General features: G+C 42.9%; 1 protein-coding gene across 1 annotated transcript in view; it reads left to right on the top strand.

Annotated features, from left to right (window-relative positions):
* TRPM6 (transient receptor potential cation channel subfamily M member 6) overlaps positions 1–25,649 on the top strand; it is a 1,083,502-nt gene that overhangs the window by 527,114 nt on the left and 530,739 nt on the right. The window contains exon 12 of the mRNA XM_069229129.1: positions 24,433–24,567. Within this exon, the coding sequence (XP_069085230.1) occupies positions 24,433–24,567 (135 nt within the window). The remainder of the gene's footprint in view (positions 1–24,432; positions 24,568–25,649) is intronic.

Raw genomic sequence — 25,649 nt, 5'->3', positions numbered from 1 at the left:
ATGTGTGTGCATGCTGGACTGATGGTGTGCTTGGGATCGGCTGAGGTACAGGGGATTGGGTCTGCGTGGAGGAGGTTGGAGGGGGGAGGCTTTACACAGGGACAATGGATGCCATCAGTGCTGAGGCCAGAGCCTGAAATGCTCTCTGTTGGGCTGCCTGGCCAGAATGAATGCCCTCCAGGTATGCATTTGTTTGTTGCAAATGCCTCTCAACTCTCTGGATGGCATTCAGAATGGTAGACTGCCCAACAGTGAGGGATTTTAGGAGGTCAATAGCCTCCTCACTGAGGGCAGCAGGGCTGACTGGGGCAGGGCCTGAGGTGCCTGGGGCGAAGGAGATGCCCACCCTCCTAGGAGAGCGGGCACGGGACACACGCTGAGGGGCTGCTGGGAGGGCAGTGCTGGTCGGGGGTGGCGGCTGTACCTGTAGATGCGGTGGGCACAGAGGGGCCCGCCACCGCAAGGGTGCTCCCATCAGATGAGGAGTCGCTGGTCTTTGCTTCTGTCCCCACCGTGGAGCTCCCCTCGCCCTCCATCCTACTGGTGGCTTTAGACTCCATTGCTTCACCCTCCAGGGCCAAGTGGGTTGCAGCTCCCTCCTGCTCCGGTGCCAATGCTCCTTCGCCTGATGATGCTATTGCACACAAGAACAGGGAGACACAAAAGGGAGGGGGATTGACAGAAGAAAGACATGTTCAGTGCATGCAACACCACTACCGTTGGCGGACACAACACACATGGAGCAGCCCTCTGCAGTATGCCATGCACTTATAGTTCCCAGATTTTTCACATGCCCATGGGGTACGAGGCCTAAGACCAATTGCTGTACTCCTGGAAGTCCAGGAGCCTGACTAGGTGTAGATGGCTCTTACCACTAGTGGGGTTGGGGTGCCACATAGCCTGCCTCACAAGGGACCTTGCTTACCAAGATCGCCCTGGCCTAGGGGAACCCACTGCCCACCTCCCCCACCAGACACCTCGTAATGCGCGCAGAGTCAACTAAATGAGAGTGTACTCATCCCCTTGTGGCTGCTGTGATGCCCTCAAGCGCCCATCCAACTCCGGATAGGCCACCGCCAGGATCCGGAACATCAGGGGGGTCATGGTGCGACGGGCACCCCTTCCACATTGGGAGGCCATCCCCAGCCGGGCTTCCTCTGTCTTCTTGCTCCAGTGGCACAGGTCCTCCCATCTTTTACAGCAGTGGGTGCTCCGTCTCTGGTAGACCCCCAGGGTCCGGACGTCCTTGGCGATGGCACGCCAAATAGCCTTCTTCTGGTGGGCGCAGACCTAGAGGAATGGTACAGGGGGAAAGGACATTATTCACTCGGCCGGACCATCATAGTCATTGCCCACCAGTTCCCACCCATGTCATGACGCACATACACTCACCATCCGCACATGCAGGCCTCAGCCCCCCCCGTTTCTTCCAGCCATACCACTCAAAGCAGGCATTGCCCATTCAGCATGCTCACAGTGTACTCACCTGTTTGTCTGGAGGACCGTACAGTTGCTTGTACTGGGGGAGGACCCCATCCACTAGTTTCTCCAACTCCTCCGAAGTGAAGGCAGGCGCCCTTTCCCCAGACACTGTAGCCATCGTCACTTCCAGACCCAGGTCACAGCAGCACTTGCAGTGTAGGTCCTCTCCTGTTGAAGGTCAGGTATCAAGTGAGTAAACAGACAGAAAATGGCGGTCACGTCCGCGGCGGTGCGTACCGTCATAAGCTCCTCGGACCCATAGGGCCCAATGTTAACCAATGCTGAATTGCGTTGCGTTCTTCGACCGCCCACCACGATGGTGTACAATGCCAGCGCAGTTACCTCATATCTCCTTGTCCCACCTTACAGGTCAGACAGCTGCCATTTCAGGGGGCCACAAGGCATTAATAAAAACTGTGTCACACCTATCTAGGCCTGGAATACACACAGTTACAGGCACATTGCGGATTTATACATTTTTAGCAAATAACATTTTGTGATACCTCAGTGTTGGGTGACTCTCTGCTCGCTGTTCTCCTCCATAGGGCACATCTGCTGGGGCAGGTAATGAGATGGCGGCATCCTCCGGTGTAAAGACCCTTGGTGTACCTGTCGACAATGGAAGAGAGACACATCCTGGTCACATACAGACTTGATCATGCAACAATCCAAGAACTGTGTGCCCAGTTGGAGCCAGACCTGATGTCAGCTATCGCCATCCCACAGGGATACCCCCTCTAGTGCAGGTCCTGTCAGTACTCCATTTCCTGGCAAGTGGTTCCTTTCCAACAACAGTGGCCATTGCATCAGGGATGCCCAGCCAATGTTCTCTAACGTGTTTTCCAGAGTGTTGTCTGCCCTGCTGAAACACATGCGCAGCTACATTGTGTTCCCTCAGGTGGAGGATTTCCCCACAGTGAAAGGTGACTTTTTTGCCCTGGGACATATCCCCAACATCATTGGTGCCATTGATGGGACACATGTGGCATTAGTACCCCACACAGGAGTGAACAGGTGAACAGGAATCGGAAGAGCTACCATTCAATGAATGTGCAGATGGTGTGTTTGGCATACCAGTACATCTCCCATGTGAATGCCAAGTTTCCTGGCTCAGTGCATGACGCTTACATTTTGAGGAATAGCAGCATCCCTTATGTGATGGGGCAACTCCCGAGGCATTGTGTGTGGCTAATAGGTGAAACCAAGGACCCAAATACAGTGTGAATAGGTGTCTGGGTATGGGGTTGTCCCTAAGGGTTGGAGGATGTCTAACAGTTGTCCCTCGATATTTGCAGGTGACTCTGGTTACCCCAGCCTGTCATGGCTACTGACCCCAGTGAGGAATCCCAGGACAAGGGCATAGGAACGCTACAGTGAGGCACATGGGCGAACTAGGAAGGTGATTGAACGCACCTTTGGCCTCATGAAGGCCACATTCCGGTGCCTCCATATGACAGGTGGTTCCCTATACTACTCACCAAAGAAGGTGTGCCAGATCATCATGGCGTGCTATATGCTGCACAACCTGGCTTTGCGACGGCAGGTGCCTTTCCTGCAGGAGGATGGGCCAGATGGTGGTCTTGTGGCAGCTGTGGAGCCTGTGAACAGTGAAGAAGAGGCAGAAGAAGAGGATATCGACAACCGAAACAACATAATCATGCAATACTTCCAGTGAGACACAGGTAAGAAGATGTCACTGCCTCCCACATCTCATACTATTGTTGGAGCTAGCTTTAGTCTGTCATTTTCACCCAGTCTATGGACCCTGACTTGTCACTTTGTCTTTCCATTTCACAGATGTGGGTCCCACGTTGTGCCCTCTGCTATGTTTCCTCCTGGCCTACAGCTGTGTTTCATTGGTATGTGCACAAGTAAATTGACATTGTTATATTCCATGGTTATTGCAATTACACATTTGTGAAAGCACAGACTGACTCCAGATTGTTTTGTGATTGAAGTGTGTTTATTTCTGTGCAAATAAGTGGAGGAGGTTGTAAAATGGGCTGGGGGGATGGTGGAGGAATGTCCATGGCAGAGTCCAGTCTATTTGTTTCACAGGTGCATTGTCCAAAGGGGCATAGGAAGTGGAGCAATGCAGTTTAAGCGCTGGCGGAGGGGGAGGGCTGTTCATCATCGAGGCTAGTGTCAGGGGCCCCTTGTTGTGCCACTTTGTCCCTCCTGGTGTTGACAAGGTCTGCCAGCACCCCTGCAATGGTGACCAGGGTGGTGTTAATGGACTTCAAGTCCTCCCTGATCCCAAGGTAGTGTTCCTCCTGCAGCCGCTGGGTCTCCTGAAACTTGGCCAGTACTGTTGCCATCGTCTCCTGGGAATGATGGTAAGCTCCCAGGATGTTGGAGAGGGCCTCGTGGAGAGTGGGTTCCCTGGGCCTGTTCTCCCCCTGTCGCACAGCAGTCCTCCCAGCTTCCCTGTTGTCCTGTGCCTCTGTCCCCTAAACCGCGTGCCCACTGCCACTGCCCCCAGGTTCTCTGATCGTCCTGTGTTAGTGGGGTTGCCTGGGTACCCTGTAGTGGTGGACACACTGCTGATTGACATGTCCTGGGGACAGAGGGATGGGCCCGCTGGGTGGCTGCTGTGCTGGTGTTTCCTGAGGGGGGGGGCTCTGTGGTGGCTTGTGACAGTGTCAGGGGAACCGACTGTCCCGAGGTCCCAGATGGACCGGGCTGGTCATCTTGATCCAGTTGTGCAGAGCTGCTGTCATCACTGTGGGTCTCTTCTGGGGGGGGGACTGGATATGTCTGGCATCTCCTGTCCGGTGACGTTGGGTAGGGGTCCTGTAGGGATGTAAAAGCATAATTATTGTATCTGTGTGTGCCATCTTGTGCAATGGGTGAGTTACCCTCTACTCCTGTGCTTGCATTGTTGCCTTGGCCCTTGTGTGATTGGTGATTTTGTGGCCTGGGTCAGTCTCTGTACTGGACATGCTTTGGTGATGGGTGTCCATGCATTGGTGTTACATGCAGGGCTTGTTTTTGGGATGTGTGGGTTGTGTTGGTGGGGTATCTGTGGGTTGTTGGGGTGATGGGTGTGAAGGTAAGGGTAGGGTATGTGATAGCATGCAGGTAGGGTGGGAGATAAAGTAGTAAAGTTTAGCCTTACCGGAGTCCAGTCCTCCTGCTACTCCTGCGAGGCCCTCGAGATGCAGTATTGCCAAGACTTGCTCCTCCCATGTTAGTTGTGGGGGAAGAGGTAGGGGTCCACCGCCAGTCCTCTGTACAGCAATCTGGTGTCTGGAGACCACGGAACACACCTTCCCCCATAGGTCGTTCCACCTCTTCCTGATGTCATCCCGTGTTCTTGGATGCTGTCCCACTGCGTTGACCCTGTCGACAACTTTCCCCCATAGCTCCGTCTTCCTTGCAATGGAGGTGTGCTGCACCTGTCGGGCAGAGTTCGCTACACATAAAGGAGATGCAGAATCGCAGATCTCCGCATATATGTTAACAAATAGCATTTTATGGTTTGTTAGGAGTAATTTTATAGTACTACGAAATGCAGTTGGTAATTAGGCCCCAGTGTGTGCTCGCTTATTGTCTCACATATCACTACTTCATTTAAGGTCATCAATTGTCCTTACTAAATTCTGTTTGCTCTACTTGCACTGCTCCCACCAATCAAGCTAAGGATACCAACTTAATTTTTAGCCTCCAATTTGAATTACATACACATTTATGGGGCGTTTTAATTTTGCTTTTAAATGTATAGGTACTTTTATAATCTGTTAATATTATTTAATTTACTAAATAGTCTTGTTCCCTCTAGTAGATGTTTGTGGACCCTAAATTAAGGACTACTCCTTCAGACAACTTTGTGTGCAATTTAGCCTCCACTGGGAAATGAACACATATGTTTATCTGATTGATTGATTTATAAAGTGCACTGGTCCTCAAGAAAAATTTATCTTGGTGAGTTTGATAAGGTATTTTAAAAAAGAAAACAAAATTTTTGTGATTTCTGAAAAGCAAACAGTACCACTGATTGAATAAAGAGAACTAGATAGAGAATTATAAGCTCTGGACATTAGTACAGAAAAGGCTCATCAATCACATCTAACCTGACTGGTCTCAGAGATTTGACGAAAGGAGGCTGACTCAGATTGCAAGGATCTGGAAGGGGAGAAATTAGTGAACCAATGATGGATAGTACTTGGAGGAAATTCTGGAGCAGTTCTTAAGAACTAGGACTAAGTAGCCATGGCCCCTTGATATACCGTCGTAAACAATTGTTGTCCAGAGATTTTCATTTTTCAAGTAATTTAGCCTGGGTAGACATTTTTATTCCAGGGCATTTTTTTCTGGACAACATTTTTAAAAATGACACATATGTTGCAGTTATGATGTAATATTTCAGGGACCATGAGACCTATATGCTCCATTTTGGTGTCAAAACATAGGTTTTGGGGGTCAGGTAGTACTATAGAGAAAAATAATAACTCGTCAGGGCAACCCTTCCACCATTTTCCAAAATGGCAGCTCTATAATGATGTTTTGTAGCCATCATATTGGTAATTTATTTTAATATTGCTTTTGTTCAGGTTTTCCACTGCTTCAAATTCGTAAACATGAGTGAAGCAGGTGGTAGCAGAGGATATTTACCTTCTGGCAGAGTGTTGTTAACTACAAAATCGGAGGACTCCTTCAACAAAGAAAAATGTGTCATGTGCCAAACTAATCTAAAACACAAGCTAACATCAACTGCGGCTGGACAGAAGAGAGTTTGAGATGCTGCAGAAATACAGCAAGACGAAGTTCACAAAAGATTGCAACTGATGGGTGAAGAGGATCAGATATTTTATCATTGTAATAACAAGTGCTACAAGTCGTATACAATGGAAAAAAGCCTGGAAAAAATGTGTCCAAAAATAGCAGAAACCAGTAAATCACAGCAAGAATACAAATCTTCTGAGAAAGCGACGACAAATAAACCCAATCAAAAATGTGTTATCTGTGGTTTAGCCAGAACAAGGGCCAAGGGGATTGACATAAGAACAAAGCACAGAATATGTGAGTCTCAAAGGGAAACCATGTTTTTATCTGCAGCTATTTTCTTCCATGATGAAGTTTTCAGCCGAGTAGCTAATGTAAAAATCAAGGTGAATGTATTTGCAGCAGATTTGTATGCCCACCCAAACTGTATGCGTGCATACATTTGAAAATATGAATGTACAATGAGCTCCCAGCAGCAGCATAACCACCAGCCTTCAGTTAAGTTTGCACTCTTTAAAAAAGCAAATTAAGTTTTAAAGCCACTCTTGAGTGCTGGCTACAAATTCACACTCAGTGAGATCAGAGAAATAAGGGTCAACATTAATGAAACTGGATTGATCCATAGTGATGAAATTAAGATTTTTCTGGTGAGAATGTACAATTGCAAAATTTGTTTTTGTCAGTCTAATAAAAAGGATGAGCTACTTATGGTGTTCTCAGCTGATTAGATTCCTGAAGTGCTTGCTGCCAAAATAAGGTCACAGGATGCAGTAAAATCAGCAGGAAACATTTTAAGAAACATCCTGAAAGATTTAGATTTTGGACTTATTGACAAATTTCGTGATGCCTCAAAGCTCTGCAAAACATGGTAGTCAACAAGAATGACTGATGTTTTCAAGACTGTTGAGTTCAGAACACAAGCCGACAACATTGACAATGGCTTTAAAGATATAAGTGAAGAAGAGGAAGAAAATCCTAAGGAACCATCAGGCTGATGCTTTGCAAATGTACTGTCTTTTCCAAATCATATTTCATGAATTACACCATGGCAAAAAGAAAACTCTGCTACACATGATGACTGGCCAAGCAATCTATGACGTGCGTAAATAGGGAGCTAATCACTTCAATGAATAGGATTAGTGTATCAACAAGTTATAATGACATAGTATGCAGCAGGAAATGTTAGCAGCTCATGCTGTGAAATCTTGTGAATCCAACAGCACACCACTTCCAAGTCACTTTACCAGGAAAGGATTTGCAATTGCTGCTCTTTTTTATTTTGATTTTGAAGACAGTTCTTCTTTGTCTGGAACATCCAGCACACATAATGCTGCCATGATGCTTTTTCAAGACTGTTCCACAGATAACAAAGCCAGTGTGCACCTTGCAAGAACTGCACATTGTCTTTCTTTGACAGTTATCTTCAACTATCTGTCAAAGAATGTGAGAGAATCAGAAGAATGTCTGCTAGTGGAACAACTGACCTTGCCTGCATCAAAAATTCAACACCTATACCAGTGCAACTAGATAAATTGGGATCATCAACATCCAACAATATGAACCTGGGGATGTTAACTTGCCAAAACATTGCTGATGCTTCATTGAACACTGAATTTCCAATTATTGCAAGTGGGATGATTGTCAAGGAGAAGTTGGTGCCTGCAAATATATATTCAAAAGTTATGGGCCATATCGTTCAAGAACTTAACAGCAAATTGGAGGAAGCTGACCATCATGTTGTATGGGCTGTTCAAAATGGTTCCAGTTGAATTATTGTACTGTCAAACGAGACAGATGTTATTATTGTGCTACCTAAATTTGTTGCAATGTTCATAATTCAAGGATTGTCGGAGTTATGGATGTGTTATGGCCCAGGCGAGGAAATACACTTAATTCTGCTTCATTTTCAGTATAAGAAACTTGACCAAGAGATGCCCAGGGTTCTTATCAAGGTTCATACACTTACTGGTGATGACTCTATGAGAAATATTGGAACAAAGCTTGGAGCTTTAACTCCAGAGCCTGTAAAGTTTCTAAAAGTATTTCCTGAGTCAGAAGAACAATATGACTTTAAAGACATAGAAAAATACCTTGTGCATGTGCGGAAAACAAGTTCTGACTGTCACTTGTGTGACGATCTTAGATACAGTTAGTTTAAGAGATCAGTCCCACCAAGTGACCTTTCACTGACATCATAGTCTATGCCTGGACAGATTAAAAGAGCGTTCTTCTTGATCAGAAGATGTGTATATGTTTTGAATTATGCATATGTAGAGAAAAATCTGTGTGAATATGGTTGGGGAGATATTGATGGGGTGCAAAACCTGCAAATTTTCTAAAGCCTCTACCCACAGAACTTACACATACCTGTACTTGCAAAACCTGTGCTACAAAAAAATGACCCTGTTGATACTCTTCTCAAATGTTCAACATTATGCAAATGTACCATGAGCGATTGTCGAGACAAATAAATAAAGTGAACTATGAAAATGTGTCTAAAACAGGAGTGATAAGCATTATTTATTTTCAAATTCAGATCATAAGCATTGTTTGGTGTATACATAAAAGGATTAAAAACCATTATTATTTGTTTCATTTCTATATATGTTTCTTCTTCCTCTATTATATCCACCATTGTGCAAAATGGCGGAAGGTTTGCACTGAACAGTTATTTTCTGCTTCTATAAGACTACACAACCCCTAAAACCTATGTTTTGACACCAAATTGAAGTATATAGGGCCCACAGTTCCTGGAATATTACATCATCACTGCAACACACCTGAAATATTTAAAAATGTTATCCAGAACAATTTGGCCCTGATCAACAATGTCAACCCAAGCTAAATTACTGCTCTAATGATCCAAAAACAGAAATCAAAAATAAACATCTCTGGACAACAATTTTTTACAGAGGTATATAGGGCCAGGATTATAACTAGGTGACAGAATTTTCCCAATGTTGAAAACTGTGAAGAGAACATTGAGGAACACCCAACCTAATAGGGTTACAGTAGCCAAGCTAGGGAAAAAACAGGCATTGTACCACTCACATCTAAAAATAGGTCGGTGTAGAGGAGCAACTTTACTAGGTACCTTCAAAGTTAAATAGTAGGTTAAAGTCAACTCATTGACATGTCCCTTTAAATATAACTGTCAATAGCACACCCTAGGTTGCTGACAGGGGTGATAGGGGAAGGGGAAGGGAAAGGGACCAAATCCAGCAGCCAACAATCAGTATTATGGTATTGTTGGCATGGCTGGATGTACAAGTGTTACTCAAGCTTATTTGTTGACAATGTAAAAGTTAAAAGGAGGGGTGTTTCTTTACTGTGTATGAATATGTTAGTCAGAGGTTGGGCAGTGTTGTGCATCTTCCAATATACAATTTGTTCCCTGGAAAAGATTTGCTTTTAGCTTAGCTATTCCATAGGATAATTGTGTTTTGTCAACAAAACTCCATAAAGGTAACTGGCAAGAGTGATATGTGGCTCTGACTCTAATATTGAGAACTCTGCACATTTTACAATCCCCTTATTAGGTGAAGCTGTTGTAACTTTTCCTTAAATGTAATTAGAGAAGGGTAATTTTCCCAGTGACACATAGGCAGAAATCATGGATATCAGCATTCATTAACTGAAATAAATTGTATTGACTACACCTAATTACCTTTAGGCAACTACGTCGTAAAAGCTGAAATATTTCCATGTTTCCATTATTCTAAACCATCGTATAGAAATATAGTAAACAATAATAAAGAAAAATGCAGATATCAAATGGCTGTATGATTAAATTGTGATCATTAATAAAATAATATATATAAATATTGTAGAAATCACACCACCTATGACCATAAATAAAGCACTAAGTTATTCAAAGGCTTTAAATATCATCCCTGTAATCAGCTTGTCAAGGCTGATGCACAGTCTGTCCTATTTGTAAAAAAAAGGTTTCAAGTGCAAGTTATGAGTTAATTTCCATGAATAACCTTCTGTCTTACAGTCTCTAGCAACATCTGAAAGTAGTAGTTGCGTTATTTCTCTAAATACACAATTCAGGACATATATATGATTTCAGCACACAATGTCTAATGTTATTTAGTAGGTGTTGTTAATATAATGCGTCACTTTGATACTTTATGTTCCAAAGTTGCATCAGTTCAGGTACAGATTATGTTAGATGCATCTCAATGTAACCATAATATGAAGCAATGCTGAGTTATGTTTGTATTTCTGATGAGGTGTTAAATGTTAAAGATAAGTAAGGACAATGACTAATGGACGTATGATGTGTATATATTTAAAATAACTCTTCTTTATTTTTATTACATAACTTGTTAATATCTGGTTCACTTGAGTTAATCCTTATTTTACTATCTCGTCTCCCTCAAGACATTAGTGATTGTAGTTTCTCCCACCCTGGGTGGTTGTGGCAAATCATTATTGCCATGTAATAGGAAGACTGCCTCCTCCCTCCAGTTCCTATGGATGAAAAGGATACGGGGCACAACCCAAGAAGGGCAGGCCAGGGAGGTAGAAGTTATAAAGAAGACTTTTGCATATACAACCCAAAGCTTTGTATCTCTGTCCCTGAAGCGGAATGCCTCTCTTAGAATTCTGTGTCAAATAGAATGTTCATTAATATTGACATGCACAAATGTTGATTCAACAATATTGACTACTAATATATTGTCAAAATAAACATATACAGGAAAGTATACATTTACTATTCATAGCTCTGCATGTACTTACCTTGATGTTATTGTTCAGTTCGTCAAAGTACATGTTGATATTAGAATGTCAATAGTGTGGTAAAATACACTTATTTGGTAAGTAATTAAATGAGAAAGTGGACACAACAGTAAATTGCTTTGTTTTGCTTTGCTGACTTACGTGGCATTGAATTCTACTATTGATTTGTATACATCATCCAATATAAGATAAGATGGTAAGGACCACAGTAAGACATTGAAAAGGATCAATGATTTGCTTACTTATTTTCAGCTGTTCAGATTTTTTTAGAAATTGAATACTAATGTGTTAACAACATACATACATATTTTAACAACACAAACATAGTGCCAAAATAGTTATATGTCACATTATCAAGTACAAGAATTTCGACCTGCATTGGTATTAAATCCACTGTATTAACTACCAGCGTATCATCAAGGTACATTTACATAGGGAAGTGAGGTTCTTATTTTTAACTACTTTACTTACCTTGACAATTTGTTGGAGGTCAATATTGTGGAGTCAGGATACTTGTGTGGCAATATAAAAGCTTCACCAATGTGGTAAACACCTGTTAAAATTTGCTATTTTGGATTTCCCAATAAATGAAGATGTAATAATGCAAACACAGAACTGCAAAATCTTATTAGATCACACTCCATTATTCATTGAGATTTGTGCTGAACTGACTTCCCAAGTAGGTAAAGAATTTGGCAACCACATATTCCAGTGAACAAAAAAAAGGAAGCAGAAACTCCCCACATCATTAATTGCTGCTTTGTTACAACAATGAATAGGGAATGTTGTTGCTGTACGCAGAGGACACAGAGAGGAGGTATGGATTCAAAATGCTATTAAGAAAATATAAGAGGTGTTAATCAAGAAAATTACTGTAATCCCTGAAAAGCAGAAAAATGCTTTTCGTGTTCTATATACTGATTGAATACCTAACCTGGGACAAACTAATACTTTCTCAAATCAGATTTTTTTTAACACTTTCTAGAAACTTGATAGTTTGTTATTGATTTATTTGATGGACATCAAACAGAAGCCCATAAACCCCTTTGCAAAGGTTTAGCACCATGTCTAAGATAATATTCTAATTGCATTAATGACATTCCTAGCTTAGTTTTACGTAGGCACTATTTTTTTAATCCTAGTGACTGAAAGACCAGGGTAATGTTGAACGCGTCACTGTCCTAGGAGCATATAACCAGATATTAATGAAAAACCTTGGTTTCAGTCTTTCAGTCTTTCAAAGTGGAGTAGGGTTTAGTTGGTCAAATTCATACTAGGACATTTCTTGAGCTTGCATTATTTAATAGAAACCATATGGTGTGTGATGGAGGATGGTTTTCTCCGTTTGAGACCGCTTTTGCCCTTGTACTTTGATCCATCCTGGGATGATTGTGTGAATCAACCTCTTTTGATAGGTGATATGTATGAAGACTCTAGTGTGGGAACTGGCACTTTGTTGTATTACCCCCCATTCTTTGCCTGGCTTCTGGATGCAACTTCGACTGGAGTGCAATGTGATCCTGCTAACCGGGTTCCCAGTGCCAGTGTTCTATCCCTAAAATATTGTAAAGGTAATTGGAAACACCTTTGGCTACCACTATAAGCCCATAGTAAAAGGTACCTAGGTATCCAGGGCATGGGATACTAAGTGTAGGCCTCTGAGGGCAGCAGCACTGATTGTGTCACCGTCTAGTGCCATGCATCCAGATGCTCCAAGCACTGCCATTGCAGGCTGGGTGTTCTGGTGCAGACCTAAAACACAAACTCGACATGGCACACTGCCTGTATGCCCTGTCCACCATACACTGCATTTACTATGAGTAAGACACCCCCTGACAGGGCATACAGCTCTAAGGCTGGGTGCTCCATATTATATGTGAGGGCATAGCTGCATGAGCAATATGCCCCCACTGTGTCCTTGCCAAACCTGGGACATAGTGAGTGAGCAGAGTAGCTATTTAAACACATGTGCTAGACACTGGTCAATACGAGTTTCTCAGCTCCATGATAGCCACTCTGAACCCTGGATTGTTTGGTATCAAACAATTCAGAATGATAAATCCAAACTGGTACCAGTATTGGACATATCCCTAAATGTACCCAGGGTTCACCTTAGAGGTGCCCCCTGCAAAAGCTAATTACACTGGTATGGTTGCAGACTGGTTCTATCCAGCCTGCCACCTACACACAGCCAATATACAAACCTTGGGGGAGAGCACTGTCTCTCTGGTTTGTAAAACAATGCCCTTCCTGGGTGGAGGAGCTAACACCCCCTCCCTCAGGAATATGCACTACCCTGGCGGTGAGCTTCAAAGGGCTTACCGCCCTTGAAACTCGACCCCCAGGCAGGCTGCTAGCAGCAGATGGCCTTCCCCTTTGCAAACCCCACTTTTGGCGGGAGCAAAGGTGAAAAACCACACAAAGAATAGGAGGAGTGGCCCCACCTAGCATGGTTGTTGCCTGCAAGATGGACACTCCATTTCATTTTCCTCCATCTTAGATGGATGGAAAATAGGCAATAAGGTTTAGCGAAGTGACCCTTCCCACAGAAAGTGGACACTATAGTGGGTGTAGCCACCTAAAGGTTAGTGTCCCATTGGACACTACCAGTTTTCCCCTAAAACACACACTAAATTCAGTATTTAGTGGGCACCCCTAGACCAAGAGATCAGATTTGAAGGACACATAGAAGACCAGCACAAAGAAGAACCAAGGTACGAGAACTGTGGACTTGCTGCATCAAGAAGATATGCCAAACCATGCCTGCTGCACCCAGGACCCGACAATCACCAGTGCGGAGATGCTGGACACTGGACTGACCTAAAAAAAAAAACACAGGACCTCCATGCTTCACCAATTTCTGAAGAACTCCCTCCAGAGTGGAGGTACCACTCTGCAACAACAAAGAAACCAGCAACCTAGTGAGGGTCACTTCACTCACTGGCCACTAACTCCAGAACTGGAAGCTGCAACCAAACCCAATGAAACATTCATGACCACAGGGACAAATCCTGCGAGTGTGTCAAGTTTGGTGGCACAGTGCCCTCCAGTGACTGAACTGTACTAATACCCTCGGTACGTTGGCCACCAGAAAAAACAGCCTGCCCAGAGCTGAGAAAGGACCTGGAGGAAGCCCTAGTCGAGGGACTTCAGGAACGCCCTGGACCTCCGACCAGAGTGCCCCTGTTGTCCTGAAAGCGACCTTCAAAGAGACCCACCTCCAGATCCAAAGGGCATCTTTGCGCACAGACTCTAACTCACCAATTCACTCTTCACTCGGCTGCCCTGTGCCCTACAACGAAGAACCAGTGTGACCCAATGGTCCCTCACCCCTTGCAACCATGACACTCCAGGGGGACTCCAAGGAACCACCTTTAACTTGACCATACTAGACCTTTTCCAAGTGGTCCTCCTCAGTGGCCCTTCACCAGCTCTAAGAGACATTCCTCCGCTGCTTCCGCTGGAACCGGAAGGTGTCGAACTTCTCCAGCTGGCACAGCATGCCCACCGACGACATCGACCAACCTGCAAAAGCGGAACTTGGTAAAGCAAATGTTTGATATTATATGAGTTTTTAAAGGTGTCTTCCTATTGATTCCTATTGTGAGTAATTATGCACAGAAAGACTGCATTTATTAAAACATCAAATATCCATATCTTCAGAAGTACTTAACCAATTTTGATCAACTTGGTCTTAAAATTTGTATAAAATCTGAAGTATTTTTATAAATTGGTCTCAAGATATTCCTCAAATGTGTGAGTTGCATGATTGATACTGTGAGTACAAAAAATGTGTTGCACTTCTTCAAGATTAGCCTATCTTCTCAACCAAGCTACCATAAAAATTAGACCACTGGGTGATCTAGTTTTTGCCTCTGGAAACTAATGTGTGATTGCCCGGACCCCCTGCACAGTGAGCGTAGTCTGCACACTACATAGAGGGGCAGCCTCCTACATCTAGCACACAATTATTGTGAACTTGAACTTTAATAAACTTAAGAGGGGTACTCTTAGGCCAAGTGGGGTGCCCTTTGTCTCCCCTTGCTTGCTTTATTAATGTACCTCGGCTATATAAATTGGGGTTAAGAAAGCTAAACTGTGTGGTGTCTTTATACATAAAAACAGAATTTAAATAATATTTGACCTTACTTCCTCATCAAGCTCTTATTCTGTGACAAAGAATCCCCCTACTATTATGTGATAAGAAAACGTATATTTACTGATAGAAACACCTGTTGCCGGTGTATACTCCAACTTAAGTCATTGAACCTGGAGGAAACAGTGTTTCATGTCAGAATATTGTATTCAGAAAATTGGCAGGCATAAATATTGTCCTAAATATTGCGAGATGGCTAAATGAGCTAACCCTGACATAGACAATGCTGGACGGTGAACCCGGGCAAGAGGAAGAACTCATAACCTGTATGCTACAGGAGAAAACAGTACCGACCAAACTGAACATACTGGTATCCACAGCCCTGGCAGCAGGGCATAGAGCCCTTTGGAGAACAAATGCAATTAATCCCTATGCACCTGCACTTCCCCTTGTGGGACTCCCATGTGACGCAACTGGGCCCAGGACAATTTAGATGTTGGACAGAGGCGGAGATCACTACTGTGGGCGACTGCTACCAGGGGACGATGTTGATCCCCTTTGGGGACCTTGCTGACCAAAAGGGTCTACCGCTCAGCCAATTCCTGACTTATGAGGCTCCAGTGCAAACCATGAAAACACTGTGGGGAAACAGTAGTGACTAACCACCCATGGTGGCAGCCCTCCAGACTATGCTGGTTGTGGAGGGAGGCTCGCACTTAGTAACCTGGATATATAAGGCTCTAAATGGGATGATTGAGAGGCCACTGGACGAACTGCGACTCATGGGATGCAGATATAGATAAGACCAAGACGGATGCCAAATGGCATAGGACTTTAGCCTGGGCATGTAAGATTTCGCAAAATACATGTCTGAAGTTTATACAATCCAACTATGTCCATAGGACCTATCTCACCCTGCACAGAATTAACCGGATCTACGGGGGGTTGGCGGGAGCATGCCCCTGATGTCGGCTCGTTGATGTGGACCTTTGCCATATGACATTGGGCGGCTCCTTGCTAACACCCTATTGGAGCGGGGTGACTGCCTGACTCAACACAGTTTTGCAAAGACAACTAGTCGATGGGCCTGGGGTATACTTGTTGGGCTTTTTTGACAAGCCCTTAGCTAAAAAAGTGGGGAATAGGTTTGCAGATTTGGTGTTAGTGCTTGCGCGCAGGAGAGTGGCGAAGGCCTGGAAAAGCAAGTGTGGACCCCGTCTTGCCACATGGGTGACAAATGTTACTCATTGGACGAGGTTCGAGGAGAGGGTGCCCCATAGAGAGGAATTGAGGGGACTGAGGCGCCCGCCGATTGCCCCTTTGTGGATGGAAGTGGATGCTTGGGAGGCACTGGATGCCGATGCAGATGATAATGTGGGTGGAGCCGTGGCTTCAAACGACACAGGGGCGATTGAGCCCTGATGCAGACCGGACAGCTGTCAGGCTGCATCCTGGGAGGGACTCCCCCCTTGGACCTCCCCTCCGTGCCCCGCCTCTCACGCATGCCCTCTCCCCCCCCAGCCTCAGGAACAGGGGCTGGCACAGACATCCATACACCACAAACATGACTTCCGAAATGCTGGGCAAGTTTCTGGGTTAATTAAGTGGGATGTTTCTTTTCACTTTGTTTTTGGCTTATGTACACAGGGAAGACAGAAATGCATCTCTGGAATGTTGATCCTGGCAATTACCAGCTCCCTGTCTCGCAAACATATAACTGAGACTTTGAGAGAGACTAAGATTTTGCTACTGTGATTCTGCCTGCCAGGGATCGACTAGGGTACTAGACACTTTGTAACTATGGTTTTATGAAACAGGCGATGGTTTCCCACAAGCTGTATACCAATGAGATGTGGTGCCCTGGGCAGTCTAACATCGCAATATGAATGAACCAAATTGTACTATTTGAAATGCTAATAAAAAAAATTGAAAAAAAAGTCCTTTCAGGCTTACTAAAATGTTACTGGCCTAATGGCCTTCAAGATACATATTTTAAACCAAAGTCAAAAAGCTGTTTATTAGAACCTCTTAACATCCTTTAATTTACTTTTTAAACATAAAATGTAGTTAGAAATTAAATGCACTATTTGCTATAATGCTATCCTCTGCCATTTGATGTAGTCTGTAAATCATATAATGCATTGTCTAATGATACGTTCCTTGTGCAAAAATATCAACATTTTCTTTTAAATGTTCTAAAAAGTCATTTAGAGGCATCCCCATGCAGCCTTTAAAATGATCCATAGCTTAGTCCTACAATGTGCTTAACAATGGTATTGTCCCAAAAGTTAAAAAAATATGTTTACCTAACTTGCACAAAAATTACTTGGGAAATTCTCACCAACATACCACTAAATTTTTTTTCTCAATTGCAATTTAACCTTTAATCAAAACTGATCCTACACATGGTATGATATTTTATGTGAATAGAACATATTTGAAAACAATTGAAATTATTTTATCGAGTGAAAATTGACATACTGCCCATAATGGAAGTCAAATAACTTTGATATTCATTCACTTAAGTATATGCAAATGTTAGTCCTTAATTAACATCGTCACACTTAGGTAGGATCCTTTGCAGAAAGAGAGGTGAAGGATGACCTCTAACATGGTACGTGATTAGGTTTATGAATTCAATAGCAATCATTATAGGGAATGTTGGGAAATGGGTTATTGGTAAGGGCAGGTAAGTACCTACACTTAGCAATAGGCCACTAACCTCCACGTAGGTCCAGTTAGGTCTCAATAAATTAAACCCAGCTCAACCCTCGGTAGGTTGGCAACAAGCGACACAGCTTAACTTAGGAGACATATGTGTAAAGCATTTAAAAATAACAAAACAGTAAATAAGTAAAACACAAAACACAATAAAAATCCAACACCAATTTATAAAAATAGATTAAAATGACACCAAAATGATTACAATCAGATGAGGGGAATCAGAGATGTGATTTTTTAAAGAATTCATGCTTTTTAGTGCTTAGAAACAAATAGCACCAATCTGGTCACCTGGTCGCACCTAAACCGGGGCAAAGTCAAAGTTTGAGGCCGACCGTGATGGAGCCCTGCTCGGCTACAGCTCGCAGGAGGCCTCGTTCAAAGGTTTTCCTTCGGACTTAGTCATTTTTCTGGAGATTTTCTTCAGCGGGACCAAGTCGCCAGTCCAATCCGACCTCCTGGAGCTCTTTCTCGGATATGCATCGCGGTAGAGATTTTTACCTTCGGGCTTAGTAGATTTTTTTAGATGAAAATCCTTCAACAGGGCAAACCTGAATCATGATCTGCAGTCCCTGGAGCCCTCTTCGGATACACTGCCTGGGAGGTCACGGTCAACATCCTACATTAGGACTTAGTCACTTTTTCAGAGATTTTCTTCCCTGGGATGAACCTGCATGTCAGGCCGGGTCGCGGTTGAAGCAAGGCAGCTAGAGTTGCTGCGGCGGGTTAATCCCTTTATGGAGCTTTTTTTCAAAAGTTCTCCAAACTTCTCCAAACTTCCGGATCTTCTTCCAGATGTTCCTTTAAGGTTCTTTTGAGGCCTACAGCTCACCCCAATGTTCCAGAAGGTCTGAGATGCTCCTTGAGGGTGTGGACTACAACTCCCAGAATGCACCTGACGCGAACTCCTTTTTGGCCACTGGACAGTGGTCAGCTGGTCAGTTTCTTCAGGAGTTGGGGCAGGGGACTCTGGTTAGCAATTTTCCACCTGTAGCAAACAGGGAGTCCCTCCTTGAACCAGTTGAAGCCAGGCAAAGTCCTTATTGTGGTGAAGCCCAAGTGTGCAGCTGGTGCAGTCCACCAGAGTGCAGTGTCCAGGTGCAGGTCAGGGGTTCAGTGGGGTAGTCCTTCTTCTTCTGAAGTTCTTCCTTGTTGGATCTGGTAGGGATCTAAGGTGTGGGTGCAGGTCTGCCAGTTTTATCTTTGCTCCTGGGTGAAAAACAGCGGGGTCCTGGTTCTCCAATCAGGTGCAGGGTCCTTCCTCTTGTGATGACCACTTCCTGGGAAGTGTGGCAAAAATCATTCTCAGGGAGCAACATTCATCAAAAATCCATCATGGCTGAAAGTGATTTTTGGAGGTTACATCTGGCTGAGCCCACCCACTGGTGTGGCTAAAAATCTTAAACACACCCTTCTCCTGCCCTCTCCTAACTAATCAGGGGGGCACCTAATAGTCTGGGCTTGCAGGATGTGAGGGAGGTGCTGGGTTGCTCCAAATGTCCTTCCCTGCCTTTGCAAAACAGTTTGGCAGCCCTCCCCCTTCCTGCCTCTCCATCTGCTAAGGGAAGATCTCCTTCCCCAGGCACATCTCTTTGTGTTGAGCCAGGCCACTTCACACCTCATCAACGCAGCCTGGCCAGGCTGCCAGAGGCTGGCCAATCAGAGCAAAGCAGCAAAAACACTGCAGGGCTGAAGCTGGCAACTTTTCAGGCAAAGTTTAAAACTCTTTACCTGAACAAGTTATATTAAATCCAACAACTGGAAGTAGTGGGATTTATTATAACAATTAATTTGATACCAAACTTGAGATATCTTTTACTTAAGGGGACATTTAAAATTAAAATAAAGTCTCCCCATTCTAGCCAATGGAGGCCATTCACTACAATGAGGGAAAAATGAATGTGGCTGTTTTACCTCACCAGGGCTTATAAAACTAGTTTTATAAGGTCCCTGCTTATAGTTACATGGCACCCAGCCCTAGGAGCACATAGGGGACACCTTAGGGGTGACGTATAGGTTAAAATAAGGTAGTTTAAGACTTTGGAACTGCTTTTAATTCCAAAGTCGAATTTGCATATAACTTTAATTTAAAAGCGGGCAGCAAGGCAGGCCTGCCTTTAAAATGAGACTGGGCACCTCAGCAGTACACCTATGGGAGCACCACCTAAGCTGGGGTCCCTAAACCTACATGCTGCACCATATACTAGGGACGTATAGGTAGGTTGACTTAACCAATTATAATTAGCCTAATTTGTATACTCATTTTATACAGAGCACAGGCCCTGGGACTGGTTAGTAGTACCTAGGGCACCATCAGAGTCAGGAAAAACCAGCAAAAAGTGAAAAATGGGGATAAAAAGTCAGGGGGCCTCTGCAATTAGCCCTGTTTTCTCACAGTGGAGTACAATTCCAGACTGCATGGTGATAAGTGCACCAAATGAGTCTCTAAACAAAAAAAAGATTATGAAGGAATCACCTGACTACCTGTAGAACTCAGGCTGACACCTCCTTTATGATCCTCAGCAGCTCGGAAAAAGTTGTCCCTCAGTTGCTCTGTGGAGCTGAACCCTGTTGGGGGTGGAGCTGAAAGTCTGTGAGGGAAATCGAGAACTGGGATGGAAAACTGTGTTGATATATTTTGGACTTGCTTCTCTTTATACCTTCTAAGCAATATTTTTAGGAATGAGGCTTAACCTGTTGTCTATTTGTGCAAAATATAGCTACATTATATTCTTGCTTGCCAGGATAATAGAATAAAAATTAATTTGGCTTCCCTGACAATATTGGAGCACAAAGGTATTTTGACCGATAAAGAAGGAATGCCCCATTATAATATTAGGGTTTAATACATTCAAAATCATTCTCATATCAATATCAATATCAATATCAATATCAAGATCAGTATTATTTGTGTTAACAGGGGACCAATAGTAAAAAAAAGTATGTAATGATTTTGGTGTTTACCATATTCTGAATATAAACTAAAAAAAAATTACCTGTCTGAGTGTTGACAACAGAATGTGTTGTTCTGTTGGCATAGAAGCATAGATAAGCAGGGTCAGTTGCCCAGAGTTAGATGGGGATTTATGTCCATCATTTTTGGCCATGTTCCCCTATTTGAACAAATGGGCAACTGTCAATTGTTCCAAAAGATCTCTCTGAGTTGTGACTGTGGATGGATATTGAACTGTAACATGCTGTTCTTTAGTCCTAAATTCAAGGATCCTAGAAAGAAATGTATACTGCCACTAATTATGAAAGCTGCAATCGGGTATAGGGAATACCTCGGGTATATCTTGCTGTTCGGTGAAGATCCTGAAGTATGCACTAACATTCTTACATCTTTGACAGTTGTAAGGTAAATGACACAAATAGAAATCACAGTAATTAATGTCATTTTAGCTTACATTTTGACAAATCCTGACCATTGAACTTTGCAAGCTGATACGTTTTTGTCAATCAAGTTATATGGATTTTATATGTTTGTTTATCAAAAAGTAATATTCTGTCTGTGGAGAATGTGTTAGGTTTTTAAATGTTTGTGTACAGTTTTAATTAACTGATACAATGCAGAAAGTCAAGTTTATTTACATAAGGACAATAGAATAGCTTATGTATAGTAAAAATAATCTATCATACAGAACACATGGTCAGTTTTATAACATATATAAAAATCAACTATGCCAACAATGTATTTTTCAGTTGTATTATATACAACATGAAAAAAGACAAATGCCAATCCTAGATCAGATTTTTCAATAGTACCTGAGTAAAATGTCCTTAACGATAGCGCTTAAGTGAGTCCAAGGATGCTTCCTAAATATTTGTGCAGGTTTTTGGTGCTTTTTAAGATAACTCCGCCTTTATCAGGGCATGAGAAGCACTAATATTCATATCTGTTAAGTATCTTTAATACCACAAGAGAGTAAATTCAACAGTGTGTCTAGGCATAATCTCTGTCATATATAATCTGTTTGGATGTTTCTTCTTCCTCCCCTGAATACGTAGTGTACCATAGTTGTTATTTATCAGTGTTATGTAGTTCTTGTGTCTACTAACATGTTCAGTGAATCACCTCTTTGTTTTTTGTAGAGTGCCCTAAGGCTTAAGGGTGCAAGTGAACTATAAAAGTATAAGAACTACAAATACATTAAAATGTTGCTTCCGGAAAGAAAACGTGCAAAGCTGTCCCCATATGCTGACAGTAATTCCAAGGATCATCTGAACTTGATGGTTTGCATTCATAAAATAAAATAAATAATGGCAGACCCCCATGTAGCCATTGTTGTATGAAACAATTTATTCCGCCTCCAAAAGCCAAGACATTGGTTCCTAAAAGAAATAAGAATGTACTAATGCCATGTAAGGACAATGAGTTAGGGAGTACAAGAACCTTGATCTTGTGCCAAATTGGGAGGGAAGGGAGCGGAAGCCCCACAGGCCTTTACACAGTTCTGCTGATAGATTTACTTTTCAGGTGCAATAGATAAATCAATATAATCTGATGAAAGTGCCTGACCCAGATGGGGCACTAAGATTGCGCTTAAACATGTTAACAATATTTTTTTGTCGCAAGGTAGGGTCACAATGTATGCATAGACCAACCTCTGCAGTTTCTACATCAATTAGTGATTGTGATCTGTTGCTCCACATGTTCAGAAATGGCCGTTGGATATTATTCATTATAGGGATATGTGATAACACATCATGGACACTGATTTGGCAAATCAGTTGATACAGAACACAACCAATTGAAACAGTGGTGTTTATTGTCAGTGCTAGGTGCAGGGATCCAACAAAGCCCACTTTGTGCATGAGGATGCTGGACACCTTTTTCAAAAGCCTATTGAAAATTTAAGTAGTGGTAGTAGATTCAGACTATTAAGGTTGGAATATTAATTAAAGGATGCTGCTTTGATAGATTAGGAAGCCCAAGAAGGACCATCAAGCAAGAGAAAAAAATGATAGGATCGGACCATAGACTGCCAACATCAAGAATGGTGGTTAGCATTGACATCAGGAATGGAGTCCACCAATCTGCACAGTCCAACAATGAGGTGACTCGGACATTAGGACTATTGGACCCCAGGTCTGTGCCCCTCCCATGCTACAATGTCCACATCTTTGACACCGTTGTGCTCTAACCCCAATAAATAGAGGCTCTGAAGAAAATGCATTGGGATGGGAGCCTGAAAGGCTGATACTTCATTGCTGCATCTCCGACCCTTTTCTATGCATGGAGACAAGGCTCTACATAAGAAGAGCCACTGGCTTTCCAATTGTGGGTGGGCAAAGGGAAATGTTAGATTAAGCTTTGCAAACAGAATCTCTTATGGCTGATGTGATAGGTGGGGGAGGAACATTACGTATAGTGGGTGATAGACGGGGGAGGTGGAACCTCCCCTTCAAGATGTTTTTTTTGGAATGATGAAGGGGTTGAGGAGGTAATATATTAATCAAAAATATTAAGTCCACATGGTAGAAGGCATTATTGAATTGCAATAAACTGATCCAATTCATTTTTTGTTTGCTGATAACCACATGTGTGAATCAACACAGGTATTAAGTGAGAACCAAATTCAGAGTGCTGTTTTGAACATTTACTGAGTTCTGATGCTTAAGGAGGGATAATGTGTGTCTTACACATATTGTGATTACATAAATGGATGGTACGTGTGCTTAAATGTCTGCACATTCCTTGGGCAACTATGTTGACTGCAAGGGGTTGGTTCTGTTATTTGGTAATTATTTGTCATTTTCATACAATGCAGTCTTTTCAGCAACTCATACTTTTCTTTCCATGTATCTATGTCCTTAAAATCTGTTAATCTTAGGTGCTGCCTTAGAGTTTGGTGGAGAGGGTACCTCTCTGCTAAACTGAAAAATCACCCCACTGATTTACAGTCGGTGGACCACCCTAACAATCTAACTATGTCAGCTACAGGGCCTAATGTACCTCTGTTGCTAACATACACCTCAGGCGGCCCAGTGGAGCAAGGGCCATTGAAGGTTTGGTTATTCAACAGCCCACCCGATTTAGAGTGGGCAGTCAACTGCTGTGAAAAACCTGGCGGTAACTGACAGTTAAAATCTTTAAATGACCCCCACACCATGGGAGAAATCTCCAATGATGTGGGGTCTTTAGTTGTTCTTGTATTTCATTTTTGAAACACCAAAAATAAGTTACAAGTTTGATGGGTGGCTGTCATGTTTGACGGGCCATCCGTCAAACCTCTAACTCATTGAAAGGAACCGATGTGATGGCAATTACTCTCATTAAAACTTAGCTGAATCAGACCCAAATTGTAGTAAGTGATGATTCTTTAAATTAGACCATGGCAAGGAATTAAATAAGTAGATGATGACAGCATTTTTAGTTTGTAGATTTGGCACAGTTCTGCCAGTGCTTTTAATCTATCAATAATTCAGATTAATTTACTTCTTGTAAAGTGTTTTAATATTATGCAATAAAGGACTCCTTAGAGTTTGCAGCTGAACTAGCATAACATTTGTCATTTATAGTGTATTAAAACTGAAGCATTGCACCACATAAAAACACATTTTCTTTCATTAATATTAATATGACTAACCAGAGTTTCTTGATTACTTTAGAGAAAATAAAACCCATATTAACTGAAACTCATCTCACCTTGTCTAAGGTTGGATCCCTGGAGCAGGCAATGCAGGATGCCTTGGTAATGGATCGCGTGGATTTTGTGAAGCTGCTGATAGAGCATGGTGTCAACATGCACCGCTTTCTAACAATCTCTCGGCTGGAGGAGCTCTACAATACAGTCAGTATTCAGTAAAATCATGATATGCATCCAAATATGACCAGAGTTTTCTGGGATGGTAAATGTATCCGCAAATGATCAAGAATGTGAATATTTTGAACTGGCCATGTGGTTTTTAGATTTCAGCATCTTTCACTTTCCTTCAGTAGTTCAAGGTTATCATGACTACTCTGATTACTACTGATCATATTTGTCAGTAAATGCACTTCCAAGACCTTGAGTTGTTTTTAATTTTGTTCGGTTTCTGTGTCCATACTTCCTGCTGATCTCTGACCCTCCTAACTGCTGACCTTAGCTGAATATGGAGAAGATTAGCACATTTGTCTAGTGGCATCTGTTGGCTTGTCCAGGGGATTTACCATACCTATCTGTGCTAACTTTAGTAGTCTAAGCACTTAATACGTATGCACATCAGCACTCTGTGAAGCATTTTTGGAGTCTGACTTCCAAACTGATTCACCTCAGCTTACTTCTCAAATATGACATGCTACTTCTAACAGCCTCCAAACAAACACTTCCTAAAGGACACCCAGGAAAAATGGAAGTGTATCACAGGTATATAAAGCCCTATTCAAATGCTCCAATACATTATGGTTTGCCTCTAATGTCGGCCCTATTTTGCCCACACTTAGGACCTTGTTCTGAGTGGCAATTCTATTGAGAGCCTTAAACTGAGGTGGAATTCCATCCCTCAAAATTTTGAGTGGGTTGTGTCTTTACAACCGGAATACTTATGTCTGCAACTTCTAGACCTGATATTTTCAGGCCTGGAGACAACAGAGACAAATTCACAACGTGAGGATGCACATGTGGTTAAACGTTGCAGGGACAGTGGCTAAGGGCAGGAGTGGCAGTGGCTAAGGGCACGAGGACCCCTACTTGACTTCTACACCATCAAGGGGATTACTTCTTACCCCATTAAAAGAATATTGGCCATGGTCTAATGATAGATGGGATTGTGTGAATCCTCTTCTCCCCTCCTACCCTCTGCCAAGAGCAAAACAAGGGGGAAGCAGACAACTTTCCCTCCAATAGTTTCCCCTGCCTTCACCCCTGACCCTAATTCCCTACATTCCTTCCCC

Source organism: Pleurodeles waltl, chromosome 1_1 (genome assembly GCF_031143425.1).
Source record: "Pleurodeles waltl isolate 20211129_DDA chromosome 1_1, aPleWal1.hap1.20221129, whole genome shotgun sequence".
Taxonomy (NCBI): domain Eukaryota; kingdom Metazoa; phylum Chordata; class Amphibia; order Caudata; family Salamandridae; genus Pleurodeles; species Pleurodeles waltl.
This window is presented reverse-complemented; position numbering and strand designations above follow the sequence as displayed.